The sequence below is a fragment of the Amphiprion ocellaris genome, chromosome 18 (genome assembly GCF_022539595.1).
Source record: "Amphiprion ocellaris isolate individual 3 ecotype Okinawa chromosome 18, ASM2253959v1, whole genome shotgun sequence".
NCBI classification, from domain to species: domain Eukaryota; kingdom Metazoa; phylum Chordata; class Actinopteri; family Pomacentridae; genus Amphiprion; species Amphiprion ocellaris.
Genome location: NC_072783.1, coordinates 28,336,256 through 28,361,076, shown reverse-complemented (window position 1 = coordinate 28,361,076; position 24,821 = coordinate 28,336,256). Strand labels below are relative to the sequence as shown.

Here is a 24,821-nt window from a genome sequence, read left to right as displayed (position 1 = left end):
TGGTGTGTATTAGCGCTTGATGGAGATGAAGGATTTACCAATGAGAGACGATTATGGCTCTCGGACACTCCCCGTCTTCGTGCTTGACCTGTGCGTGATGAGAGGAGGACAAATTGGAGCCCACCGGTGCAGGTACATCAGAGGTGGGCATGGCGAGTAGGTGGGGTCGCTGCTCTCCCTCTGCCCGCAGCCAGCAGCCTCATCACATCCGACCTGTGCGGAGACAAAGCGGTGCAGGGAGACCGAGCTTTGTGGAAAGACGCACCTGGATTTCGCGGATGACGATCGGCGCAGGGTAAGAATAGATTTTGTCGCTTGTGATGCCAAAGCTGCAGTGCGCTTGTTTTGGTCACCTGGTGATGGCAGGTCGCGCATTGAAGTAAAGTTAAAACAAGTTGAAGTAGAGTTCGTTTAAGTATCCATACTGTTAGAAATGTTAAAGCAAGCCAGTGTCTTCTACCATAGATAAAGTAATTAAGGTGTCATATTTACAAATCTACACCAACCAGAACAGCAAAAATACTTTTAAAAAAATGATTTACTTCTTTCATTTACTACTTAAGCAAGCTGCAAGTTTGGCTTCTTAAGTAAACTAAGGCTACTGTTGCATGTCAGGGTCACAACCTTTGGCCACATTTTAAACCTGCTTTGACCCTTGACACACCTAAGAGTGGCCAGATGTTGACAACTAACTACAAGGTAAGCTACAAGGCAAACGAACACATTTAAGACCTGTTTCAGGAGAATCACTGTCTTTGGATATTTGTTTTCGTTCACCATCTTAAAGTGGGGTATTACATCTATATGCAGGTTGATCCAGACTGACTACGTGAAGATGATCCCCCCCCTAAAGTTGATGTAATACTTAAGATTGGGTTTATAATTGAATTCATGCTGTATTCATCTGTTTAAAGTAAGGACTGAGGCCATACATCCTCTGTGTTTGTGGTTTCCAGTTTGCTCTTGTCACATTCCAAAGCTTCAGTGCATGCCAGTTCCTTATGAATTATAGTTAGTTGTGGTTTTTAACCAGACCGTCGTCACACTAGGGAGGAAAAAAAATTTCCACATTCATTCTCCCGTTGTTCTAAAGGTAGCTGTTTCAGGTGAGTCACCCTGAAACATTTTAAACTGTCAGGATGTTTCTCAAAGTGACACAGTCACTCCAAGTACAGGTTAGGAGAGCTCTGGGTTTTCTATGAAGTTCGTCCAAAAAGTAGCACTCCTTTCTAATTATAGACTGCAGAGTGGAGACACTTTCCAACCCAAGAACCGATTCAAAACAGATGCCGCATCCGTGGCTTAGGCCTTCCTTTTATTAACTGAAGAGGGTGTATTTTTTGGGAATGTCCCGATGTGTACATATATTTTTAATTTGATATCTGAAAAGGAGAATTGATATCCTTAAGGTTAAACACCTGATTCAGCTCAGAAGTGTGAGAGACATTAAAACTGGAGCATATCGGACTGTTGAAGATTTTCCTTCCCCAAGCCTACACAGGTTGATCAGTACAGCTATTTCCATTTAGCTGAAACCGCAGTTTCAGTGGAGACGGAGCAGAAAAGGTGTTCGCTGGCAGACAGAAAGTAGAAAGACAGACTGATGGAGGGTGGAGGGATCCAGAAGAATGCTTGTGAAGAGGCAGCCAATTCTGAGACAGGTGTGTGCACTGCACATGCGTGCGTCTGTCTGTGTGTTTTATATGTCGACATGCCCGGCTGCTTCCCTCTACAAGCATGCATGCTCTGAGCTGCACCCTCCTGGCAGTAATGAAATCTCTTGTCGGCAGGACGTACCGGTGGGTGCACAAATAAGAGCATCAATAGCCTCTGGTGATGTTTATCAGTCCAGGGCTTCTCAGACAGCCGCTGCATGTCAGCTCTGCAGATCTGTATCACAGACACACAGACTCCTCTTAAACAGAGGCTCCATCCTGCACACAATTCTATCTCTGTCTCAGGGAAACACACAGCTTTGCACAAGGTTCCTCTGGCACATCCGTCCTCTTTACCTACAGCAACACACACACTTGAGAAATAGGCAGGATATTATGGGCAAAGTTATCAGCAGCCAGACTTAATCTGACTTTATCTGCAGCCCGTCAACATCCTGTGTGTACCCAACAATGACCATGCAGAGCTGACAGATGGGATTGTCAGGCTGATGGAATGTTTAAGATGAGGTCAGTGTGTAGTTAAGCTTGTTATATACACATGTGTAATCAAATGCAATCCAAGACAGCATTAGTACATTCAGGTATATGTTTGATAACCCTGCGGTGGTCCTTTTTGGTGGCCATATACCTAAATTATTGAATTTTAACATTAGGGATGTCATATTTAAAGCACTTGTCAATGCACTGACCCAATCCTGGAACACTATAACCTCTAATTATGGCTTTTAAATTACCAATTTGACCTAGTTCGTGTTTGACGGTTAATAAAATCCAAACATTATGAGTTAAAATTATTGCAGGACTGCCACTGTGCATTAGACTATACTGTTTATTATTATAGGGATGGTCCATCTCCAGTCTCCATGGCTTGTAATGTTAAGCACAGTGGGTTTGAAAGACATTAATGTGTAACTCATATCCTGACAACCTACTTCCTAGCTGAACAAGCTGTCGATCTCACTATAAATATAGAGGACATATTACACATGTACACTTCCATACACATTCCTGTTAGAGTTCCTCACCACACACATCAAAAGCAGTTTACATTATGCTTTAGGAGTTTCTGGAGAGCTTATTGTAATCTTTTTGACCCAGACAAAACACTGGTATGTACACATGCTGGTGTCAAATCAGTCAAGTGCTCTGTGTAGACATCTTTGTGTAGAGAACTGTGTTTTGGCATGCACCGGTAGTAGATGGTGGTTCCTTTATGCATACTGCAGTGTGGTTAAAGAAAAAAACATGGTAATACTCATATAACTCTCACATTTCTCACCTGAAATTGTAATGATAACCATAGCTGAATCGGAAGTGGAGACTTCTTGTCAGACATGCAGATGTAGGCACAAAGTGTATTTTTTTATTAAACACCAACACCCTGGTGTTTCTTTGTGGAGGCCGACACTCATCAAGCATCCCTTTATGCAGTTCTCTTTGAACGGTCAGGGCTCACTGCCACTTAGCTGTGAAAACATGGTCAGGGTCACTACTTTACCACCTCACTTACCTGATCATAAAATAAATGTGCCTTATAGTTAGTGTCCAATAGTAGAACAAAACCAACATCTTCCCCTGTTCTTTAGCTGAGCTTATGTTGTGAATTTCAAGGTTTCTTGTTGAAGTAGCACAAAAAAAGCTTTCAAAATGGAAACAAAACTAGTTCTTTACACCCCCTGGCTATAGCAACTTTGCTCATGCTTGACATTTTGTTCTTTTAATCGAACATGGCACAATTTTTCTCCTCCCTTTGGGAAAAACTGAATGTTTTCACGGATAAAAGTCCTTCAGGTGATACATGTGAATACAAACTCACTCTTATTCAGCACATCTAGCTCCATTTCAAGGGGCCAGGTAGGAAATCAGTCCTGTTTACAGTCCAGTTTCACATTTTTCTTTGAAGCAATTATCTTTCCCGCTTCTTAGATGCATTTTGGTGCTTTTTGATTTGTGTACTTGCTAAGCTTTTGCCTTTGTTTTTCATTCCAGGTGTCCCGACATGCACCCTGATATCTGTCTCTTCCTCCTCTTAACTCTGCTGCTCCTTCAAGGTCGGTTGATTGATTTTATTACTGTTTTGCCTTCTGTGCTTCTCTGGTATTCAGAGCCATTAGAGCAAGAACTGCTTCAAGTACTATTTTGGAATGTTTTCCTCTACCCACATCACCACAAATGCTTGAAATCAGAATCCTAGAATACAGCAGGGTACTGGGTTTAATGTTTGAGTAAATTTGAGATACGTTTTAGTATGAGGCGTATGTTGAGAGATCTAACTATTAATTGTGTTGGCATTTGTGAGCACATTTGGGGTGGGACTTTATGCAAAGCATTCTGGAAAACCAAAATCTTTACAAGATATTTTATTGCTTCATGCTGTCAAGTCTTCACTCCTGAAGAATTCCCATTATCTCCCCTTCAAAGTGATTTCCTGCCTCCTGTGCTTGTTTCCAGTCATGGCAAATTTTGCATCGCTTTTATAGCTTATCGTCACTTGTTTTCTTGGACCCGAGAGTATCGGTATTCGCCCGAGGGAAGAGGCGGGAGTCATGGGGCAATATAATCTCTGAGTTGTTTTCAAAAATGACAGCTTTAGCACCATCTTAAGTATTTATTACTGACCATTTTAAGACTTTGAACTTGAGCAAACCAGACTGTTTCACCTCGTCAAGTTGGCCTCTCCTCACGTCCTGTGCTGACAACACGGATAACATGTTGCAGTGCTGGATATCCATGTAATCCAGTCTGTCAAATTGAATTTCACAGAGAGGTAGAAGCTGAGTTTTTATCGCTGAATTCAAGGGAATATTACTTATATTTCTCAGACTGTGGCAGGGATTAATGCCACTTGGACATCGGCTCCTTGCACTGAGGATTTATGCCTATTATCTTGCTTCTGATTTTCCTGCTGTTACTTTTTTCACAGACATTAAAGATAGACAGCATTTTGCTCGAGGCACTTGGCTGAACAGACAGACTTTTTGTTCAGAGCACTGGGGCCCCACTGACCATGACAAAGCTGCTTGCCAAGACCCTAAACTTTCACTGTCAGGAGGACTGAGGGGCTGGAATGATGTTGGAATCGGGGGGCAGATGAAAGTGTCAGAATTGTGAGGAGGTCGGAGCGCAGGCCTCTGGTTTGCAGGTGGTACTCTTCTTTAATGATTAGTGTTCTGTTAGTTTTTTTCCCAGTTTTTCCTGACCTAATGCACCTCCTTTCCTCTTGTGGAATAATGATTGAAGACTTTCTGGAAAGACTGAATTTTCATAGATATTTAAAGAAGGATGTGAAGTCAGTAGCTGTAGTTTTCTGTGAAATGAAAAGTCTTTTGATACAAATCATATTAATGCAGCAATACGTTTCTGTTTTTCCTATTTTTTTATTATTATTAAAGAGTAAATTGGTTTGACTACTTAAATATCAGTTTAAGTGATCTAATTTGAGTGTCTCAATTATGAATATTTTCTAGTTTCTTTATGAAAGTAAACTCAATATAATTCGGCTATGGACAAAACAAGAAATTTGAAGGCTTTATCTTGGGCTTTAGGAACACTAATTGAGATGCTACATCATTTTTTAAAATTTTAATTAAGCAAGAACATAATAAACTGAATAATCAACAATTAAATTGATCATTAGTTGCAATTTTAGATGTCTCTGGAATACAAGATTGTTGCTGTACTACAGCTTTGCAGCATCCACATGGCTATAAGTTGCATTTTCTGTCTGGAGCGGTCACTTCTGAGGAACTCTAAAGTGGGCAGAAGTTTCAAGAACTAATAAAAACAGACAAGTGACTCAGCGCTGATCTTTTTTAAAGGAAGATAAAGAATCTGTGTCGCTGTTCTGACACTCTGACTGCAGCTGAGCAGAGCACCATTTATTTCATCCATCAACTGAAGTTGAGACATGAGTGGTGACTTGTCACTTTGTACAGTAAAAGTGTGTTTTTTTTTTCCTCATGTTTATGGTGACGTTGAAAACTAGAAATTAGCTAGAAACAGATCAGGGATGAAACATTTTGCTGAACAGTCATTTGGCTGAATGTTTAATTATTGAGGATACTTATGAAGAAAAAATTCAACACTCTATTTCCGGTTTTCAAAATGTGTGAATTTGTTACTCTTCAACATTTCTTATTTAATATGTTATTTTGATGATTAAGCAAAAAGAAATGACCTTGGCCTCTTTTTTCCCACCATTTTTGTAAATGTTTAGACTAAAATGAGAAACCCAAAGTCATTATGGATAATAAAAAGTACTGTCATTGAAAGCCCTTTTAAGTTTGTCCTTCCATTAAGTCTCACCTAATTTCAATACGTTCTACTCTCCAAAAGATTACTATTTAACTCTCTCAACCCTGGCTGCTTTGAAAGGCATGTTATTTTTAAAAAAGCACTCAAAAGTACTCCATTTATCATAGCCATCAGGTTTTAAACTTTCAACAGCACTTTTACTTATCAAATGTTTCTTTCCAGTTTCATTGGCAAAATTAACCAAATCTAAGCTTTACATCATGATATTTCATCAAGAACACTTTGTTCCACATATTTCATTTAAACATGGTCATTCTCGAGTTTTAAAAATTATTTATTTTACTTTTTTTTTTGCAATTTTAACTTTTTTTTATTCTTTCTTTTATGATTTATGGTAATGCACAAAAGACACTTTTGAGTTCTTTCTACCTGGAGTCATGGTTGAGAGGTGCAAGATTTTATATAGCAGTAACAAATTAACCAACAGTCAGTAAAAATGTGACAGAAGCAAAACCACCCAGAAACTACTTGGATTTCGGAGAAGTAAAATCATATCTGTCAAGTAGCTGTCACTAGTAGTTTCTCATAATTCATCTTTTGTTTTTCTTGACATTATTGTCACTGATAAAAAAGATTTCATTACACTTAGGATTGTCAGTCTGTGCCATGTTTTTCTCCTCCTGAACAATGTCAGTGATAGAAAAACCAGTAGAGGAGGATAAAGTCGATGTTCGCACCATATTGTCCGATGCAGACATGCCTTTATTTCAGCTGACCTTTTGCACATGTAGCCTTTTTTGATGTTCTCTGTCATGTTTTTTTCAGTTCTTTTGACTTTTTGCCGTCTATTTTAGCAGACACTATATCAACATGGGGCGAACAGCTGAAGCTGATGAGAACAAACTGACAATATCTTTCTGTGCTCTGACTGAAGAGATGCACTGTGCTATTCAGAGGGTGGATGTTTATAAAATCACTCAAGTGCTTCGTCTCTGTGTTGGACAAATGCCTGTGTGACCTGTTGAGGTTACCAGGGACAACAAGGCATGTTCACAGGACATCACATGTCCCTCATTCCTCTCTGAGCTGTACGTGTGCCTAAATAGAGCAACGTCCTTTCAATGAATGGAGCAAAAGAATGGGTTTCTTCACTTGTCCACTCACATTAGCTTTGAATACACAATTATCCACTGCAGAAGGGGTCAAATGGGAGTCTGTGTTGGCTTCAGAGAAAACATCCAATTTATTGTCTTATTTTACTTTTGCTCTAATGACAGTTTTTGAAAAAATATGTGCTGTATGTAATTTCAAGCATGTGTGACTTTGTAGTGTGTAGGGTGTTGGCTGGCGTAAGTGTTTGTTCAAATGTCTGAGGTTTGTGTTATGCTGACTGATGTTGTTTGTCCCTCCTAGTTCAGCAGGGTGCCTCCGTGCAGGAGATCCAAACCAGCCATGAGAACATTGTCAAGATCAACTCAGCAGGAGAAAGTAAGCACCTTCCCAACTCCATCCTTTGAAAATGATTAAAGAATTATACATTGGTTTAGTATTCTGTTACCACACAGTTCAGTTAGAAAAAGATAAATCCAAATGCCAAAGCACATAAATGTAGCGAGGAGGTTGTGAGAGAAGCTGGCAGCAAACGGTGGCGACATGTCAGGCTATAATGATCATACTATAAACCTGCATGTCTGTACCTGGACGTTAGACAGCTGACGGCCACATGATAACTGTGCAAATGGAGCTTGAATGATATAGCAAATAGAGGATAAACTGAGGCAGTGTGACAGGGCTCCTTTGAGGTAGTGGGTGGTCTTATCATCTTATCAGCCTGGTGTGTGTCTCTCAGAGGACAGTGTGTTGAGGTGACTTTGGCATAATCAGACAACATGAATGACAGACAGCATGTTCTCTGTGTCTCTAATGGCGTTCTTCATGATCAGCTGCACATTCTAACAAGACAGCAACACCACAGATTATCTATGCCTCTGGCAAGTTCAGACACATTTGAGTGAGACGGAAGGTTTTCGCTTGCTAATGGTTTCTGAGAAAAGAAAACTGAGCCTTGGCATGCTAAGCTATTATGTTAAGGTATAAATTTCCTTTTGATAACCAGCTGGGATAATCCCCTACTGCTGATATAATGCATGAATGCAGAGAAGAAATTAAATGAATTTAGACCTACATCTTTGTGTGCATCCAGTGTATTTATCTTTTTATTCTGTGTATGTTTCCATGGGAAGTGATGCAGTGCTCAGCAGCCATGGATATCCTCTTCCTCATGGATGGGTCCTACAGCGTGGGGAAGGGCAGCTTTGAGAGGTCCAAACACTATGCAATCAAACTCTGTCAAGCTCTAGACATCGGACCAGACAAGGTTTGTTTTCTTTCAGCTCTTCTCTCTCTTTCTCCCTCCCTCCCTCCCTCTTCATATCATATCTGTCAGTATTCTTGTAATTTCACCCTTGTGCAGGTGCGAGTCGGGTTGGTTCAGTTTGGCTCCACCCCCCGGCTGGAGTTTTCCCTGGATTTGTACTCCACCAAGCAGGAACTGAAGAAGCACATGAAGAAGATTTCTTACAGGTGTGCATCTCCTTTCATCTCACTCTAAGCCAAGTAATGTTTTAGGTTACAAAAGACTATTACAGTGTAATTTGGGGTGGGTGGCAGAATGGCAGTAGTTATTAGTAGTCAGGTTTTTTTTTTTTTTTTTTTTTTTTTTTTTTTTTACTGGTGAAACAACGTGAAAGAATAGTAATCCTGAATGTATAGAAGGCAAATCAAGCACCTTTGTAGTTCATAAAGTCAAATTAAGCGCTTTAACAAACTAACTAAGCTGAGATTAGTTGTTTATTGGTGACCTCTGAGTAAGTTCTAGAAGGCAGACTGTTTTATATGTATGTGTATATTTGCAGGGTAAAGATGGAACATGTTTAGGCCTCTGTCCAAGCGACAGGTTGTCCAGCTCGTTCTTATTCATGCCATACATCAGGAACGCCTTGAGGGAAGTTCGTTATATCTTTCACAAACATTCACTGGGACTGAAGGATGAGCTTATTAAATTTTTCGCGGTCAGGGGTCGAGGCCACTCTGACCTCATGTCCGTCCCATTCTTGTAAAGGTGATGCATCAGGCACACCTGCAGGGAACATGATTATATCCACCTGGAGTCAAGGATGAACTGATTAGATGTTGGTGCTCAAAGGTCTCTGTGACTTTACAAACATGTGTTTGACCATAACTGAAGAATTAATATGCTCATTATGAAAAAATGTCTAATAGCATTTAATGATAAAGTGGTGGCATTATTCATCCAAAAGGTGAAGCCTGGACAGAACTGCAGCAGCAAGGCAGCAATTCTATTTAGAAAAGAAAAGTTGTTTGCGATCAGTGCATTTCCAGGGTCATCCGCTGCAGTAATGCATTTTTTTTTTTTGCAATTTTTAAAACCTTATTAACATGTTTTTTGGCATTTTATATATGCTAGAAGACAAGTCATATGTGAAATAGGCAGTTAACACCATGGCTAACTATTTCCACCGTGAAACAGACGATGGTCTCAAAAACAGGGATTCACACTTCCAGGGTTTCATACAGAACAAACCAAAGGAACAAATCCTGTCAGCTTGCAGGATGGGACTTTCTGCATCTTTATTTTTAGAACCCCTTCTTCTAACCCTTATTCTTAAAAATAGGCTTTGTGTTCAAACATATATTGCTAAATTATTGCAATACTACAACTGCAGTGTGTAGCCCAGCAACAGAGTAGCAATAAAGTAGTTTTACGGTGGTGGAGCAGAATCATAGGTGAGCTGGTCTGCTTGAGCTGCAACAGGCTGAGGAGTGGTGCGTGGAGAATGTAAGGATAGGAGCTGATAGAGTGTAGGGAACTGTAACTGATCCAGAGAAATTAGTTTTTAGAGGTTTAATCAGTGACTAAAGATGGACTTTAAAAGTGTGTGGAAACCAAGATGAAATTAATAGTGTGGAAATGTCTCTCAGCTGGCAGAGGCCACATTTGAGCTCCCTTTGTATCTGCTTTAGTTGGTGCATAAGGAGACACGTAGACGAATATGTGGGAGGATATTGATGTGAATGTGTAAACAATTTGTTGTGCTTTTGAAGATTTGTGTGTTCTACATTTGAAGAAACTTTTTTTAAAAAACAAAAAACAAATGTTCTCATAGAGTTGCTCATTATTAGTGCATTTCCAGGGTCATCTGCTGCAGAAATGTTTTCCAGGAATTCTTTTAAAAGGAACAAAATCAAGGAATCACAGAACAACAACAAAAAAAGATGAGTGCAAACTGGGTTCAGCATAGCCAGAAGAACAGCAGTGTCTTATGTTCTCATCTGCTTTTGGTATATTTGGAACAAATCTCTGTTTATTGCTGTGGATTTAGTTAAAACTTCTGCCGACAGCAAAACACCCATGCATGCACACATGCAGAAGCTAGGTAACACCAAATGCTGCCTGGAAGGAAAACTAATTAATTTCAGATTAGAGGCACACAACAGGCGGTCACTGGATATTGGATAAGCGCATAAGCTGAGGAAGAGGAAGGTAATTTGACCAAATCTGTGTGTGTCTGTGTGTTGTTGTTCACTGCCTTGGTAGGAACATTTCTCAGCTGGTTTAGAGAGGCTACTCACATTTTAAACTTATTTCCCCTCACTTTGCCTCAAATTATCAGTGTACATGTATGTAGTCCTGCACCGTTTTAACATTTACAATCAAAACAAGACTAGACAGAGACAGAGGTCAGTGTTTCTTTATCTGTACTTCAAAGAAATATGTACAACTGTCTAAGTTTTGACATTTCTCAGATGTGCAGTGCTTAAACTTATTACACCACCACCCAGTGTAAGGTGTTTGCCACCACTCCCCTAAATTAACAGTATTGCTGATAAAGAAAATATTTCTTTGTCTCTGTAATTGTTAATCTGCCAGTATATGCAAGCTCTTTAATCAAAACAATATTTTTTATGCTAAGATATTACAAAATTTTAAAAAAGCTGAAATAATAGTAAAGCACAGTATTATTTTCTGATTGAGATGCCAAATTACAGTTATTTGCTTGCATTCCTGAACAGAAACAATTGTTTTAGTGGCTGTATGTTATTCTTGATTACTTCTCAGAGAACTCCAGTGTGCTGGCTCAAATTTGGGTGTAAAAATGTGAATTCAGTTAGAAATTCCTCACTCCTGTTCAATTTTTCATTTTTAGTTCATATATGCGAACAGGGACTATTTTGTTGTTACAGTTTGTTATTTGTGTAATAAATAACTACAATTTTTAATTTGAAACAAGATGTTGACAGATTTCTAAAATATTTGTTTTGTCATTTACATGACAGGTGGTCTTATAAATTTGTTATGCACTGTTCATATGGTATGTGTTGACATAAATCTGAACAAGGGAGCTCAGATGGCTCAATATTGCCTCAGGGCCTCCAAACGTTTCCCTATATTGTCTTGTAGTTTCAGTGCTCCGAGCAGACATACTGTAGTATTGTTTTCCTTTTGGAAAAATGTGGCCAAACGTGGAAATGTGATAGTGCAGCACCTGAGCACATCACATTTTTGTTTCAGCAGGTCTGTCTTCTAACCATTGTAAACCATGACTGAAAGTGGCTCCTGCTCTGACTGACATTTATGTCTTTTTGAAAAAATGATTCAGGGATTTAAATGGGTTTCGTGAGCCCTGGGGTGAGGAAACTAAGCCAATCTACATTTTCAGTCCAAGAACTAAAAGAGATCTCCAACAGAAGTGTACCTTAGTGTATTTTAGTAGTAATATGCAGCAGACTGAATTCTGTAGAACAGTAAATATTCTCTAATTGCTCTTGTTTCTGAATCCTTCTTCTCACAATAACATGTAAAATCCAGCCTTTCTAAACTCTCTGCTCACAGAGGAGGCAGCACCCAAACAGGTCTGGCTCTCAAATACATCCTGAGGAAGGGTTTTCCAGGTGGTCGTAACTCCTCCAGCGTGGCCCGCATCGCCATCCTGTTGTCGGATGGGAGGTCTCAAGGCAACGTGGCACAGGCAGCTGCACAGCTCAAAGAGATAGGCGTGGTCCTGTTCGCTGTGGGCTTGCGCTTCCCCAAGTATGTTTGAATAGTTGGAAAATAATCATTGCAAGTAATAATGCACTAAACTACCAGTTGTGCGCAAAGCAGTTTTTTAAAAAAGTCTTTGTTTGTTTTCCAGGTGGGAAGAGCTCCATGCTCTCGCCAGTGAGCCAATGGAGAGCCATGTGTTCTTTGCTGAGCATTTCTATGATGCGGTGAATGGCCTGTACACCACACTGAGCACCTTCTCTGTGTGCAGTGCAACACCAGCAGGTTACAATTATTACTGCTACAGATAAGGAAATGAGAGTCTTATCATTTTAGATCTCATTCACTGCTCTCTCCTTGGTTTGTGCTGTTTTCTCAAACCTTATTGGATTCTTACCTTTCTAACACCAATCCCCACCCTCTGGTCGTGTTCTCCAGGTTGTCAGGTTGAGTCATTTCCCTGCGAGAGGAAAACACTGGAGACGGTAAAAGAGCTGCAGGGGAATTTCATGTGTTGGAAAGGCTCCAAAGGGTATTCCCCATACACATCTCTCTGTCCCTTCTACAGGCAAGTTTAAATGAATGCATGGATACAAATTGAAATGATTTTTGAGAAAATACTTTTTGCATTCCTGCACTTCTACAAGAGGAAACACTTCTGCTCTTAGATGCATTGTTCCTGTGAATCAGTGTGATGATTTTGACGACAGTCCTGACAACTTCTTATGATTGAAATTGTAGTTATGGTGGAACTACTTTCTCTTTTCAAGAATTTCAACAGTGTGAAAGCTTTGAGTTTAAGAATAAATCCTCAGCAGTTATAGTTAGTACACAATATTACAAAAACAAAAAAAAAAAGAAATATAATCAGTTACTGAAAACAAATACAAATAATTAGTAATGTAATCCAATTTGATTACAAAAATAACAATCTGAGCTGAATACTTTTGGATTACTTCAAAGTCAAACATTGAAAATATTGCATCATATACTCCATCCCACCACATTAAGTAGTTTATTAATTGTTAGGTATGGCCCAGTGACTGCCATTACATCACATAACAGGACAAATGGAGTGAAATGTAAAATACAAATTGAATTTATCTGAAAGGACAATATCATTTTGGCGCCTGTGACTCACAAATATTCGTTCTCTCTGTAAGCAGCCGTTTGATAAACTAACAAAACTATTTTAAATTGTGTGTTTTGCAGGTACAACAAGGTTTACAGAAGACACCAGACAGTTTGCCATAGGACTATCTGTCCAGGTAACAAATGCTGTTATTATATACGACCGATATTTACTGGAACCATAAATTTCCACTCTTTTGTATTGGAAGATGTGCATATTTAGGCAAAAAATGCATGAAATGTACTGTAAAATATATTTACTTTATAACCTTCTGAGCTCCAAAACCTGCCAAGTAGTTTAAAAGGCATATAATCTTTTTAAAAAATCATCTTTTATCATTGTTAGAAACTTTAACAACAGAAGGAATCTGAGATGTGCTGTTTCTTCTGAAAACTTAACACAATCTAAGCTTAAAATTGTGATATTTCATCAAAATCACTTTATTCTTCCACATATCTATTTAAAAAATTACCCCAAAAATAAATCATTTGCAGAAATTAAATTCTGTCAAAACACAAAAAATTTACAGGCTTTTGGGTTAAACTGCAGGCTGTGTTAAATAGGGCAGATGGGACATGGGTATGGAAACTATTTAAAAATGTAAGTTGTAAAATATCTACAGTATGTAGAGTCAATGTTTTTTTGCAAATAACATCCTCTACTTTGATTCTCGTGACTCTCATAACCCTTTGATGCCTAGTGTGGGTCAGGAGATACGTATTTTCCAATAGATTGGGGTCATTTTTGACCCATGTTGTGCCTCAAAGGGTTAAATTGTTTGTGCAGCTCATTTCCTTGCCTCTCTTCATTGTAGATCCCTGTGACTCTCAGCCATGCCTGAATGGTGGAACTTGTGTGTCAGAAGGTCCAGATGGATACCACTGTGTGTGTCCACCTGGCTACGGAGGAGACCCACACTGTGGTCAGTACACTTGCATGTAAACATGATGTCTAATTTTCCACTGTAAGCGAACAAAGTAACTAAACCCTCCAACCCTCCTCAGCTCCTGCGTTATCCCTGGACTGCTCTGTAGACCTGCTCTTTCTGCTAGAAGGCTCTGCTCCACTCACCTTGGAAGGCTTCCTCCGCCTCAAGTCCTTCTTAAAGCGCTTCCTACAGACTGTCATTGGGTCTGACAGCCCCAGTAGAGTCGGGCTTGCGGTGTTTGGTGGAGAGACTCGAGTTGAAGCCCCGGTTGGTAAATTCAAAGGGGACGTGAGGGGTCTTCTGAAGGCTGTGGAGGCACTTCAGCCACTTGGTGGTGAGACTCTGACAGGCCAGGCTCTTCGCTACGTCACACGTAACGGCTTTGTGAGTGCTCCGGTCTTTGCCGACGTCACAGATGACCTTCCTCGTGTGGTGGTGCTGCTCACCGCCACTCCTGCTGTTGACGATGTGGTCGAGGCTTCAAAATATGCCCGCGACAGAGAAATCTTCCTGGTAGGGGTGGGTCCGGACAGGTTAAAGGGACAGCTGAATAACATCACAGGAAACCCCCAGAGGACTCTCACCTACACATCACCTGATCGGCTCACTGGCAAGATCCCTGAGCTCAAGGCCAAGATCTGCAGTGTGGATACACAAGGTACCTACTGACTAACTTAACTACTCTTAGTCAACAAACAAGGTCTCACTCAATGTTACTCACCAAATTGCATTGTGTCTACCAAATATATAATATCTTCAAAGCTGTTTGAAAACTTCCAAGTTTCCAACTGCATTTGCAATCAAGCAGTCTTCTTCCTCACTGCCTTTGCCGGCACATTCCTGAGTATTTTGGTGGATTGGCTCCACCTGAAGGTCAGTAGGAAACTTTTGGCAGGAGTTTGCTGTTTGGTATTTGTGTCAAAGGAAAACCTGCTCCTCTAAAATGGCTCTGTAGTGTTACTAGAGGCAAAAAAAAAATGCACTTGCAACTTTCAGTTTGTCGGTGTATATGTGAAATATTCTACCCAGGTCATTTATTTTTCCTGATTGTAAATAAGCACTCATCGTATACTACTCATACTTACTGCAGCCATTAACATCCAGTCATTAGTTTTGGGTGACATGCATGCACAGGCAAGAAATGCATGAAATGTAATGTGAAATTGATTTACTTTTTAAGCCTCTGAACTCCAAATCTAAGTTTAAAATAGTTATATTTCATTGAAATCATGCTATTGTACATGTCTATTTAGAAATTCACCAAAAATAAATTGTGTGCACTAAACACTTTCTATTTGAAAAAAATCTGCGCTTCTCGGTGCAATTATCAATCCATTAGTGACCCACAGTCATGGCACACAAATTCAGGGACTTGTCAGCTGAACTCCAGACTGTTTACACAAAACAGATAGGAGACAAGAATGGGAACTAATTTATATTAGTGTAGCATGTATAATCACTATGTTTTTTCAGTATTGGTAACCTATGTGGGCACTTGGAAAGATGTCGTACATGTTGATTCCAGGTTTTTTCAATTTTTGTAACATAAAAACTGGAAAAAAGTCAACTTTTGTTTTTTCTGTTTTTCTGATTTATGCATTGTAACTTGTTTTGCTGCACAAAAGAAATTTTTGAGTTCCTTTCATTACTAGTGATGGTTGTGCTGTCACCGTAGAGGTGCAGGACTTTATATTGCTGTGATAAAAGAGCCCATTGTGAATAAAAATGTGACCAGCACAAACAAGAAAAGCACTCAGAGAGGAAAGCACAGTACTCTGCCAAGGCTGGTCAGTCGTTGTATGATTTCCGATGGATAAGTCCTGACAAGTCCTCAGTGGTCGATTTGTAGTAGGATTGCAATCATGTGATTGTCAGCAGGCAGCTGATGTAGCGTCCGCTTGTTGTCATAGTTACAGTGGCGCCGTGCTGCTATACTTGTCTTTTTTGTTTTTCAGGTTGTCTGGGTCAAGCAGTAGACCTGGTGTTCGCGCTGGATGCTTCAGGTGGTGTCGGCCGTGATAACTTCGCCATCCTGCAGGACTTTGTGCGCAGCATCACGGTCCAGTTCGACATCAACCGCGACGTGGCTCAGGTGGGCCTCGTGACTTATGGTCGCAGAGCCACCACCGTGTTCAACCTGGACACCCACGAGACCGGTTCTGCCATCCTCAAGGCTGTAGCGGACGCCAACTACATGGGTGGCGTGGCTTCGACGGGTGCAGCTTTGCTCCACATCCACTCTAATGTCTTGACTGTAGCCAAAGGTGCAAGACCTGGAGTCAACAAGGCCGTGGTGGTGGTAACGGATGGTTCAGGGGGGGCCGATGCCGTTGTACCAGCTCAGAAGATAAGAGACAATGGAGTTTCAGTTTTTGTGGTTGGTATCGGAGATGTACAAAGAGAGAGGCTGATGCAGATTGCTGGTTTAGAGGAGCAAATTATCTCAGTGCCATCTTACGAGGATCTCAAGTACTTTGAGGATGTACTGGTGCAGATGCTGTGTTCAGGTAAACATGCAAGGAAACACCCAATTACTAAACCTTTCCAGAACAGCTTGTTCTCTCCTTCTTTGTGAATAAGAGTAGAAAATGCGATATGCAATATATTGCTTGTGATTTCATCTCTGTCTTTCAGCACTTTGCTTCACTAAGACTTCTTTGCAGCTGACAAGTCAGTTTGTTTTGTGGTCATTTTCTTTCTACCAGAGGTGAAGAAGCCGGTAAATTTGTGCAAGCCCAACCCATGTATGAATGATGGGGTCTGCATCCTGTCAGGAGGGAGCTTCCGTTGCCAGTGCCGAGGATATGAAGGACCACACTGTGAAACAAGTCAGTAGAGTTAATGAAAGTCTTGTTTCCATATTTCTTTTCTTTATTTCTTCATTTCTATCCTCCTGGTATTGCCCTTTAAACCTCTTTAAAGCCACCAGGTCACTGAAGACTTGTTTAAAGCACTGTAGCACCTTATACTTTGTTAATGTACATTCTCCATAATTAATGAAAAGTTAATTTTAGGCAAAGACCCCATCAGCTTCCATATAGTTAGGCCTAGAGGAAATTTTGCAGAGATGTGGAAGATGATGTTGAGGGTATGTGGGGATTTGTGTTCTGACATAAAGCATGTCCTACTTAAAATTTCATAAAAAAGGGTGGATATTCAGACACATGTCCGTTTCACTTTCTATAGATTTGTTGTTCTTGTCTCATCACCCTTGTTGTCACTGTTATTACTTGCTGTTTTAGACTCGCCGGAGTCTAAAAAAGATAATAGTAAATAAATTATACATGGGATTGGTGGTAAAAAAAAAAAAAAAAAAAAAGCAAAATTTACATTATTTGCATCTTCAGAAGTTCTGTTCTTGTTCTGTGTTTTGTTTGTAGGAAGCAGCAGGTCTTCATCCAGAGGGGATCTTCCAAGACCTGCTGGTCTGAGGAAGAAGAGCAGACAGAGGAAGAGCCACCAGGAGCTTCTGCATCACTATAAACTACACCGACGGAGACATGCTGCCTGACACACCAGCAACACAAAGTATACACACAAACAAATCACATATGAACACCTAAGAACCAAGGTTGATTGCAGGTACACAATGGAGTAAAGGGAAGCCTAAAGCCACTGTTACTTTCTTACTCTTTCTGTATTTAAGTGTGTTGTATTTCTCCCTCCTGCTGTGTCCATTTGTGTCCTGGTTTCTTCTCGTTACATTTGTCAACCATCGCTGTGTCTCAACACTGTTGTCTATTCAAGGATGTAAACTTTTATATGACATTATAATGTATATCTGTGTCATGATTGTATTATTTTTTAAATGTGTAATCACAACAATTTTCTGTTTTTACAATCCAAAAAAATTTTTTTATTTGGTCCAAAAAATGCTTTATGTGCTGTTTTCATGCTTTACTTAATATTACAGCTGCACATTTAAAAAAAAAAAAATTATTAGATGTTAAAAATGTGTTTGTTTTGAGTAATGAACAAAAGAATTTCTTAAATATATGTATTTCATAACTATTTCTATTTGTGCTATATCACATATTTATTACTTATCACTTATTTTGTATTTGACTAATATCTCTTTTGGGGAAGAGAAATAATTGGGACAAATTTCAGAAATAATACATTATTTGTATGTGTGTACATTTAAACTTTCATTTAAAGTTGAATTATTCCTCTTGCACAACAGCTGACAAATTTTTAAATGTTATACATAAAAAGAACTCCCATTTAATACACAAAGGAAATTTTTAACACACACACAATAAGACAAGCACCCTTTTATCAATTGAACCTCCTTCATAAATGTTTTATTTTCATCAGGGAGAGGTGACTCTAATTACCCTGTAAATGTTTAATGCTGCAGGTCTCCTGTGTGCATTACCAACTTAAAACCTGATACACTGAACCTTCTGTGTGTTTTCAGGAAACTGGAATTTGTAAAGTTAAAGGCAAAGCGAGATGTTTTCAAGAAAAAACCCAAGCCAGTATTTTTGTCAGTACATTTTTATTTGAATAAAAAGTGCATTTTTAGCTAGCAATACAAGCCACGAGGCTGAATAATGGTGTAAATATATTTACATCTTGGCTACCAGCATATATGAACCAAGCTACAATCTAAAGTGTACAGAATGGCCAATTTAGTAGAGGGGAGTCTTTCTGTCTTCAGTGGGTTTAAATGGTTTGACTGTAATGTTGGAACATCCCATTTGTGCATTTGTTACGCTGGCCAAAAATGCTACGACATCACATTCCTCCCACTGCAAATGTAGAACTCAGGATTATCCAGTGGTATTCAAGACGGTTTGTGCCTCTTTCTGTTTGGCATTTAATAGTCTTGGCAAAGAGGCAATGAAGGGAAGGGAGGATGTCGGTTTAAATGTCTGTGGATGTGTTGTGGTAGATGGGAAATTAGACCAACAGAAACGTATGGATTTTAGAGGTCAAAGGAAGCTTCCCTCTAGGTGGTGGATTTCTTCTCCCATTCCTATAAACACAGAAATGAACAGATAATGCAGTGCAATCAGTTGTTTCATTAACATTTACACTTCAAGTGCATACAAAATCTAGAGTCTCACCTTTGCTTTTTGCAAGACTTTGCCTTTTGTGGCCATCATGGAGACGGGTCTGTTTTTAAGAGCAGAGGCAGAGTTAACTGGAGAAGCTGGATCTGCATTGACGATGCTGTTCGTGGGTTGGGATGAAGAGGATGATGATGAAGGTAATGAAGCCTGGGGAGTGGGCACAGGTGCTGGTTTAGGCTGGAGAGAAAATGGAAGAGGTGGTTAAATTAGAGTCCATACTTCAGAGGTTTTATTTTACATCGACTCACAAAGTGCAGTATGTTCGTGCAGCACACTGACCGTGGATGTGTCCTGGAGACTGCTGTCCAGTGTGGTTCCCAGTGTGAAAGGCCCTGACTCTGCTTTCTTCAGATTTTCCTTCACTTCTACCAATCGCAGCTCCACTTCCACCCTGTGGCGCTCTGCCTCCCGACACGCCTCCTCCCTCTGCTTCAGACGGGACTCTAAAGAGGCCTGCTGCTTGGGATCTGAGGATCACAGAAATCGGTCAGTCGCACTGATGAGCGTAAACCACAGCAGTGATGTACCACAGGAAGTGCAAACGTACCTTGGCAGGCACTGAGCTCCTCTTTTGTCTCCCTCCTCTCCTTCTTCAGGTGTGCCAGGCTGCTCCTCACCTCCTCCCTCTCTTTCTCCAGGCGATCACGCTCATCGATGTAGCGCCGCATGTCTGCCTCTGTGCGGTTTTTGCCCAGTTTGACCTCAACTGCACCGGGACACCCTGGAAATTAAAGGTTTATACTTTTAGTTGCAGTATTTTCATCTTGATATTTGCCTTAATATGCAAGACAAACAACAAAACGCCATAATAATTAAAATAAGCAAATTTATTGAAATCTAAACCTTCATCCCACTGTGAAGCTGTAGAGGCTGACTGTAGAGGATGCAACTTTTCACTAGAGGGAGCTATTGTAATGTAAAATTGATATTTTGAAAGCTATTCCAGCTTCATGTTAAAAATGTACTCTCCAAATATCTTTAAACAGATGATTATGGTTGTGGGGATAGTAAAACAGATGCATTATTGCACTACAGAGAGCTATTGTTTGTCCTGACCTATAGTATGTGCTTTGGGTCGCAAGGGTTGTGGGCTGTGAGGACGGGCAGCAGCAGAACTTTGTGCTGTCAAGGTCTTGTGGATCTGCCCCCCAGGGGAGCTGAGGGCCTGTGGGATTCCAAGGCTGGTCCTCTTAGGGGTCTCCTGGCTTTGTGGTGAGGTCTTGACTGGTTGAGTTTGTGTTGGAGTAGGAGTCTGGGGAGGCTCTTGGGCTGGTTTGCTGGTGGCAGATGCTGAATTTATCCCATTTAAAGGAGGTGTTGGCTCAGAATGGATAGTTGGAATCACCTGGAATTAATACATAATAGCACTAAATATAACTTCAAGGGTATTTTGGGATATTTTTTAAAAAAATGTTCCACATGTAGAACATATTGCTTACTGAATTCTTATTCTCTACCTCTTTATTTGGACAGGAGGAGTCCTTCTGGTCCTCTGCTGGAACTGGAGAATGTCTGGACGTTTCTTTGGCAGGCGAGGCTTTACCACCAGAGGACGTATGGAGGAAGGAGCGCACAGGGACAAGGTCCAGGTAAATCCTGTTGTCATTGTCCTGTTCTGTTCCCACTGGCTCCTTGGCATCTTGAGAGCATGTTTCATTAACTTCCTGGACATTGTTGTCCTCACAGTTTGGCAGGCTGCTCTCTTCAGCGTCCTGTGTAACATGGGAGTAGGAAGTTAGAAGGTGGAATGTGTTGCAGAGGATGTAAAAGTGAAAATGAAAGTTGCAGAACAATAGGGCAGCTCACGTCTGGATCAGCTAGAGAAGCCACATCATCGTACAGTTCATCAGAGTTGTGAGAAATGGAAGGTGTGGTGTCTATGTAGGTGTTTGGCTCTGAATACCTCCTCTGCATCAAGCTACAGACACACAAATACACAGAAAGGTCTCATTTAAACATTTTTCTGCATTTGCACACAGAACAGCGTCATTTAAGGTGAACAAAAGTGAAAAACTTACTATAGGGAAGTCTTTGCAGCATTGACGATGCTGGAGATCCTCTCAGAGTTGACGTAGTCGTACGTCAGCTCCTCTGGGTCAGTTTTGGACCCAGTTTGTGACAGCAAGAGGCCCAGCCAGTGACCCATATCTGCTGATGTCTTAGCCTGGGAGGAGGAGAGGAAATGAGGGAGGAGGGAAGGAAAGCAAAAGAAAGAATGTGGGATCAGTACAAACCATGCACTTGCAACATCAAGAGTTTTAAAACCTCATTGCTTATGTTGTATGCCATCCATCACTTTGAATTAATAAACTGATTGCCACCAGTGGTGCTAGAAGTGTTCAGATCTTTTTCCAAAGTAAAAGTGACAGTACAACAATAGAAAAATATTCCATTACAAGTAAAAGCCCAGCCTGAATGCAGCAAAATGCATCATTAGATTATTATTACTGAAACATCAGTGTGTTGGCAACATGTTACTGTTGTTGCTACTGCAGCTGGAGCTAACTTGAACTACTTTATATACAGTTTAATATACTTCTTAAAGTCTAGACCAAACTTTAAGTCAATCCAGACGGAGCCCATACTTCATGTTATAAATACAATACTTTACAAAGTGTGAGGTTTTCTAATCTAAAATACATTGTCTATTCATCAAGAAACTATCAGTGCATATAGAGTGTAGCTGGAAGTCCTCTGCCCAGATTAATGTGGTTTTAATGTGGCTTACTTCCTTATCGTTGACATCGTCGTCATAGCGACACTAACTGCTGGCGAGAGCGTTGATGCTGCCAAGTTCGCATATTAACATTACACCAGAGAATTTATTATCAGCCCCTTAATCGCAGATACAGACGTGCCTTGTTTTCTCTAGTACACAACTTCTAAAACAAGCGTAAATTAATCTGTAAGAAAATATCTGAGTGAGAAGTAAACATGGACTCACTGAGCCGTGTCTGCCTCAGTTTTAACTTTTGCCAAATCACAAAAGATGTGGCATTTGTGGTGTAATCAGGCAATAAAGTTCAAGGGTTCTACTGACGCAAGTGATTGCAGGGAAACAGTGCCATTTCTGCCACTAGACTGGAATGTATTTTGACTGTCGTGAACATGACTGCGTGCTGCTTAAAGAGTATGAGGGAGCTGATTAATTTGTTTTTGCCAGTTGTTCCAGACGGACTTCAAATTCAAACTAGATGTGAAAATCTGAGTCATAGCTTCTGATATACCGGAACAGCAGTTAAATCCGAAGGGTTGTGAGATGATTAATGGGACAGAAATGATGTACAAATCAGAAAGCATATCAACAAAGCCTACCCAAATTTTTCAGCTTTTAGATTTTTCTCTAATCTTTGACTTTTTGCTGAGATATTGAGACATTTATTGAAATGTGTGAGAAGTTTAGAGGGAAAACTCGTGTTAATTCAAACGTGACTCTAAACGCTGCTGTTTGTAGGATGTAAGAAACAAAAGCCTGAAAACCACTGATGTAACAAGAAAAGCACTCAGAGAGCGCAGTACTCCCCCAAGACTGTTCATTCCCTGACCTTGCGCTGAACTTAAGGTACATGTCCACTAGATCCAGTAATTTCCTGCATCCCTTTCATTGTCTATGTAAAACGTACTGCGTTGCATGCTGGTCTGATTGTGGTGTGTTCGAGCTGTGATCCGGTGTGTCTCCCCAGAGCCAGCCGCAGCTCATTTGCATAAAGTAGACTCAACTTCTACTTTATGCAAATTCGATGTGGCGTGTGGACGTCCAATGCATCATGAAACTTTCATTAAACATCTAAACTAGCTGTCATTGAACTACAGCGAGGACAGATTCAGCTACTGCAAAGCTTATTTCTCGCCTCAAATGCTTTCAGAAATACTTTTCGCTGATGTGTTTTTGAGATAAAAGACAAAGTTTGCAGCCGAGCCGCCATGTTGGTCTGCATGGTCAGACGCCGGACTGAAGCTCAGGTGCTGTCATGTGACCACCTAGTGGCTTGCTAGTGACCGCCCACCTAGCAGGTGATTTTCAAATGAGGCGTGTGCACATTATGTACAGATACCGAAATGTAGTAGAGTGGAAAGTACAAAAGTTTAAAGTTGCATTAAATGGCCAACTAGTCAAGAAAGGTACTTCCACATTGTACTTAATTATTGTACTCAAGTAAGTTTACTACTACTACTACTGACTGCTACAGTAACATTTCCCATTAGCGTGTTACTATACTAATCATTTAAGGAGTGAATAGCTACGCCTCAGCTGAGCTATCAAAGATAATGCAGCAAGAAACAGCAAGATACAGTAGGCACGTGTACATAGCAAGTCACACAAATACAAACTTTTTTAAGATGCGCTATTTTGTGGCCAGTAGTTGTGCATTTTTTTGCTACTTATCCCATTTCAAGTGTGAAAGAAGCAATCGTGTACTGAAGCTCAGCATTGCTAAATGTAGATGTAGCAATACTTTGAGGTCAGGAAAGTATTCAGTGTGACTGATACATATACAATAAGCCTAATAAGACACCACACGTTCACAGCCGTCTATCATATTGGGACCTCCACTAATGTCACTAATAGAACTGCTTTTTTAGAACTACATTAATAGTCTGATACATATTTCACTGAGATGACACGGGAAGTTGTCTTTTTAAAGTTGTCTTGGTAAATACTGCACCAGTTCCAGTTTGTAAAAGGAGAAGCAAGCAAATAAACGAACCCAAAAACCTCATGAGGTGAAAATAATGTGTCAGAGAGAGCCCTCAAGACTAAACATTAAATCCCACTCCCTATGACCAAATATGCAGTGCCTAATGAAAAAGGGTGTAGCATTAGTCCCCGAAATCCCAGTACATCCACACCCTTCATACACACTCATACACACTCATACACATTCGTACACCGCAGACCACCCTTGTGTGCATGCATATATTACGTAGGCCGGGTCTGATGTCAGCAGTTTCGAATGAGGACAAGTTAGTGTTGAGGATTCCAAGAAGCAGCAGTACATCTTTCTTTTTGAGAACTGCTGATGCAGTATGTTAGGTTTAAAAAAAAACCAAAACATTTCTCTTAATCTTAAACTCCACACATTTGGAGAGGGGTACAAGTAAAGAAAACACACTGATTATCTACCTCTAAGGTCGCCAGCTGTGTGCCGTCCATGTCGATCCTGAAGGAGTAGAGGTGCTCGGGGCTGGGGTCGGGCAAAACACTGCAGCCCTCCAGGGTCACAGCTGGTTGGCTCACTTTGTTCTTGCCCTTGTCTTGGTAAAACCACAGCTGACCGTTCTTTATAAGACACCAGCAGGTCCGCCACTGACTGTTCACCAGCACGTTGAGGTAGCCTGACAGAGGACGGAGGAGAAAACTTAGCAAATATGACCGCAAAAATGTTTCACAAGTCAGGTTATTTACATCTGAGCATCTCAAACTGTATTGTATTAGATGATTTTGAGGCAAGTAGACCTCACCAATGGTAAATATCTATGTCTGTGTAACTCTCTGAAATTCAAGACCACCAGGGAGTTTAAAAGGCATGTTATCTAAAAAAAAAACAAAAAACAAAAAAAACATCTACATCATTTGTCAGAGTCAGAAGCTGAAAAAAAATCCTCAGATTTTTAACTTTCAATGGTCACTGACCTAAATTTAAGCAGTGGTTGCATTCGTGTGAGTGAATGAGGATCATTAAGCTGT

The 24,821-nt window shown here is 40.3% G+C and overlaps 2 protein-coding genes across 3 annotated transcripts in view; one reads left to right on the top strand and one right to left on the bottom strand.

Moving 5' to 3' along the window:
• The first annotated feature begins 134 nt into the window (after positions 1–134).
• On the top strand, positions 135–18,545 carry vwa2 (von Willebrand factor A domain containing 2). The gene is made up of 14 exons (XM_023276997.3): positions 135–295; positions 3,666–3,727; positions 7,344–7,418; positions 8,174–8,307; positions 8,404–8,513; positions 11,845–12,042; positions 12,146–12,279; positions 12,433–12,562; positions 13,207–13,262; positions 13,941–14,048; positions 14,131–14,712; positions 16,010–16,561; positions 16,760–16,882; positions 17,435–18,545. The coding sequence occupies exons 1-14, from the start codon at positions 150–152 to the stop codon at positions 17,563–17,565; spliced, it is 2,541 nt and encodes an 846-aa protein (XP_023132765.3). The 5' UTR covers positions 135–149; the 3' UTR covers positions 17,566–18,545.
• afap1l2 (actin filament associated protein 1-like 2) overlaps positions 18,537–24,821 on the bottom strand; it is a 42,423-nt gene continuing 36,138 nt past the window's right edge. For both annotated transcript variants that reach the window (XM_055004739.1, XM_023276980.3), the window contains 9 exons: positions 24,258–24,469; positions 21,151–21,296; positions 20,939–21,050; positions 20,590–20,844; positions 20,189–20,477; positions 19,680–19,853; positions 19,412–19,599; positions 19,127–19,309; positions 18,537–19,035 (listed from right to left, as the gene is read on the bottom strand). In XM_055004739.1, the coding sequence (XP_054860714.1) occupies positions 19,009–19,035; positions 19,127–19,309; positions 19,412–19,599; positions 19,680–19,853; positions 20,189–20,477; positions 20,590–20,844; positions 20,939–21,050; positions 21,151–21,296; positions 24,258–24,469 (1,586 nt within the window). In that variant the 3' untranslated portion in view covers positions 18,537–19,008. The remainder of the gene's footprint in view (positions 19,036–19,126; positions 19,310–19,411; positions 19,600–19,679; positions 19,854–20,188; positions 20,478–20,589; positions 20,845–20,938; positions 21,051–21,150; positions 21,297–24,257; positions 24,470–24,821) is intronic.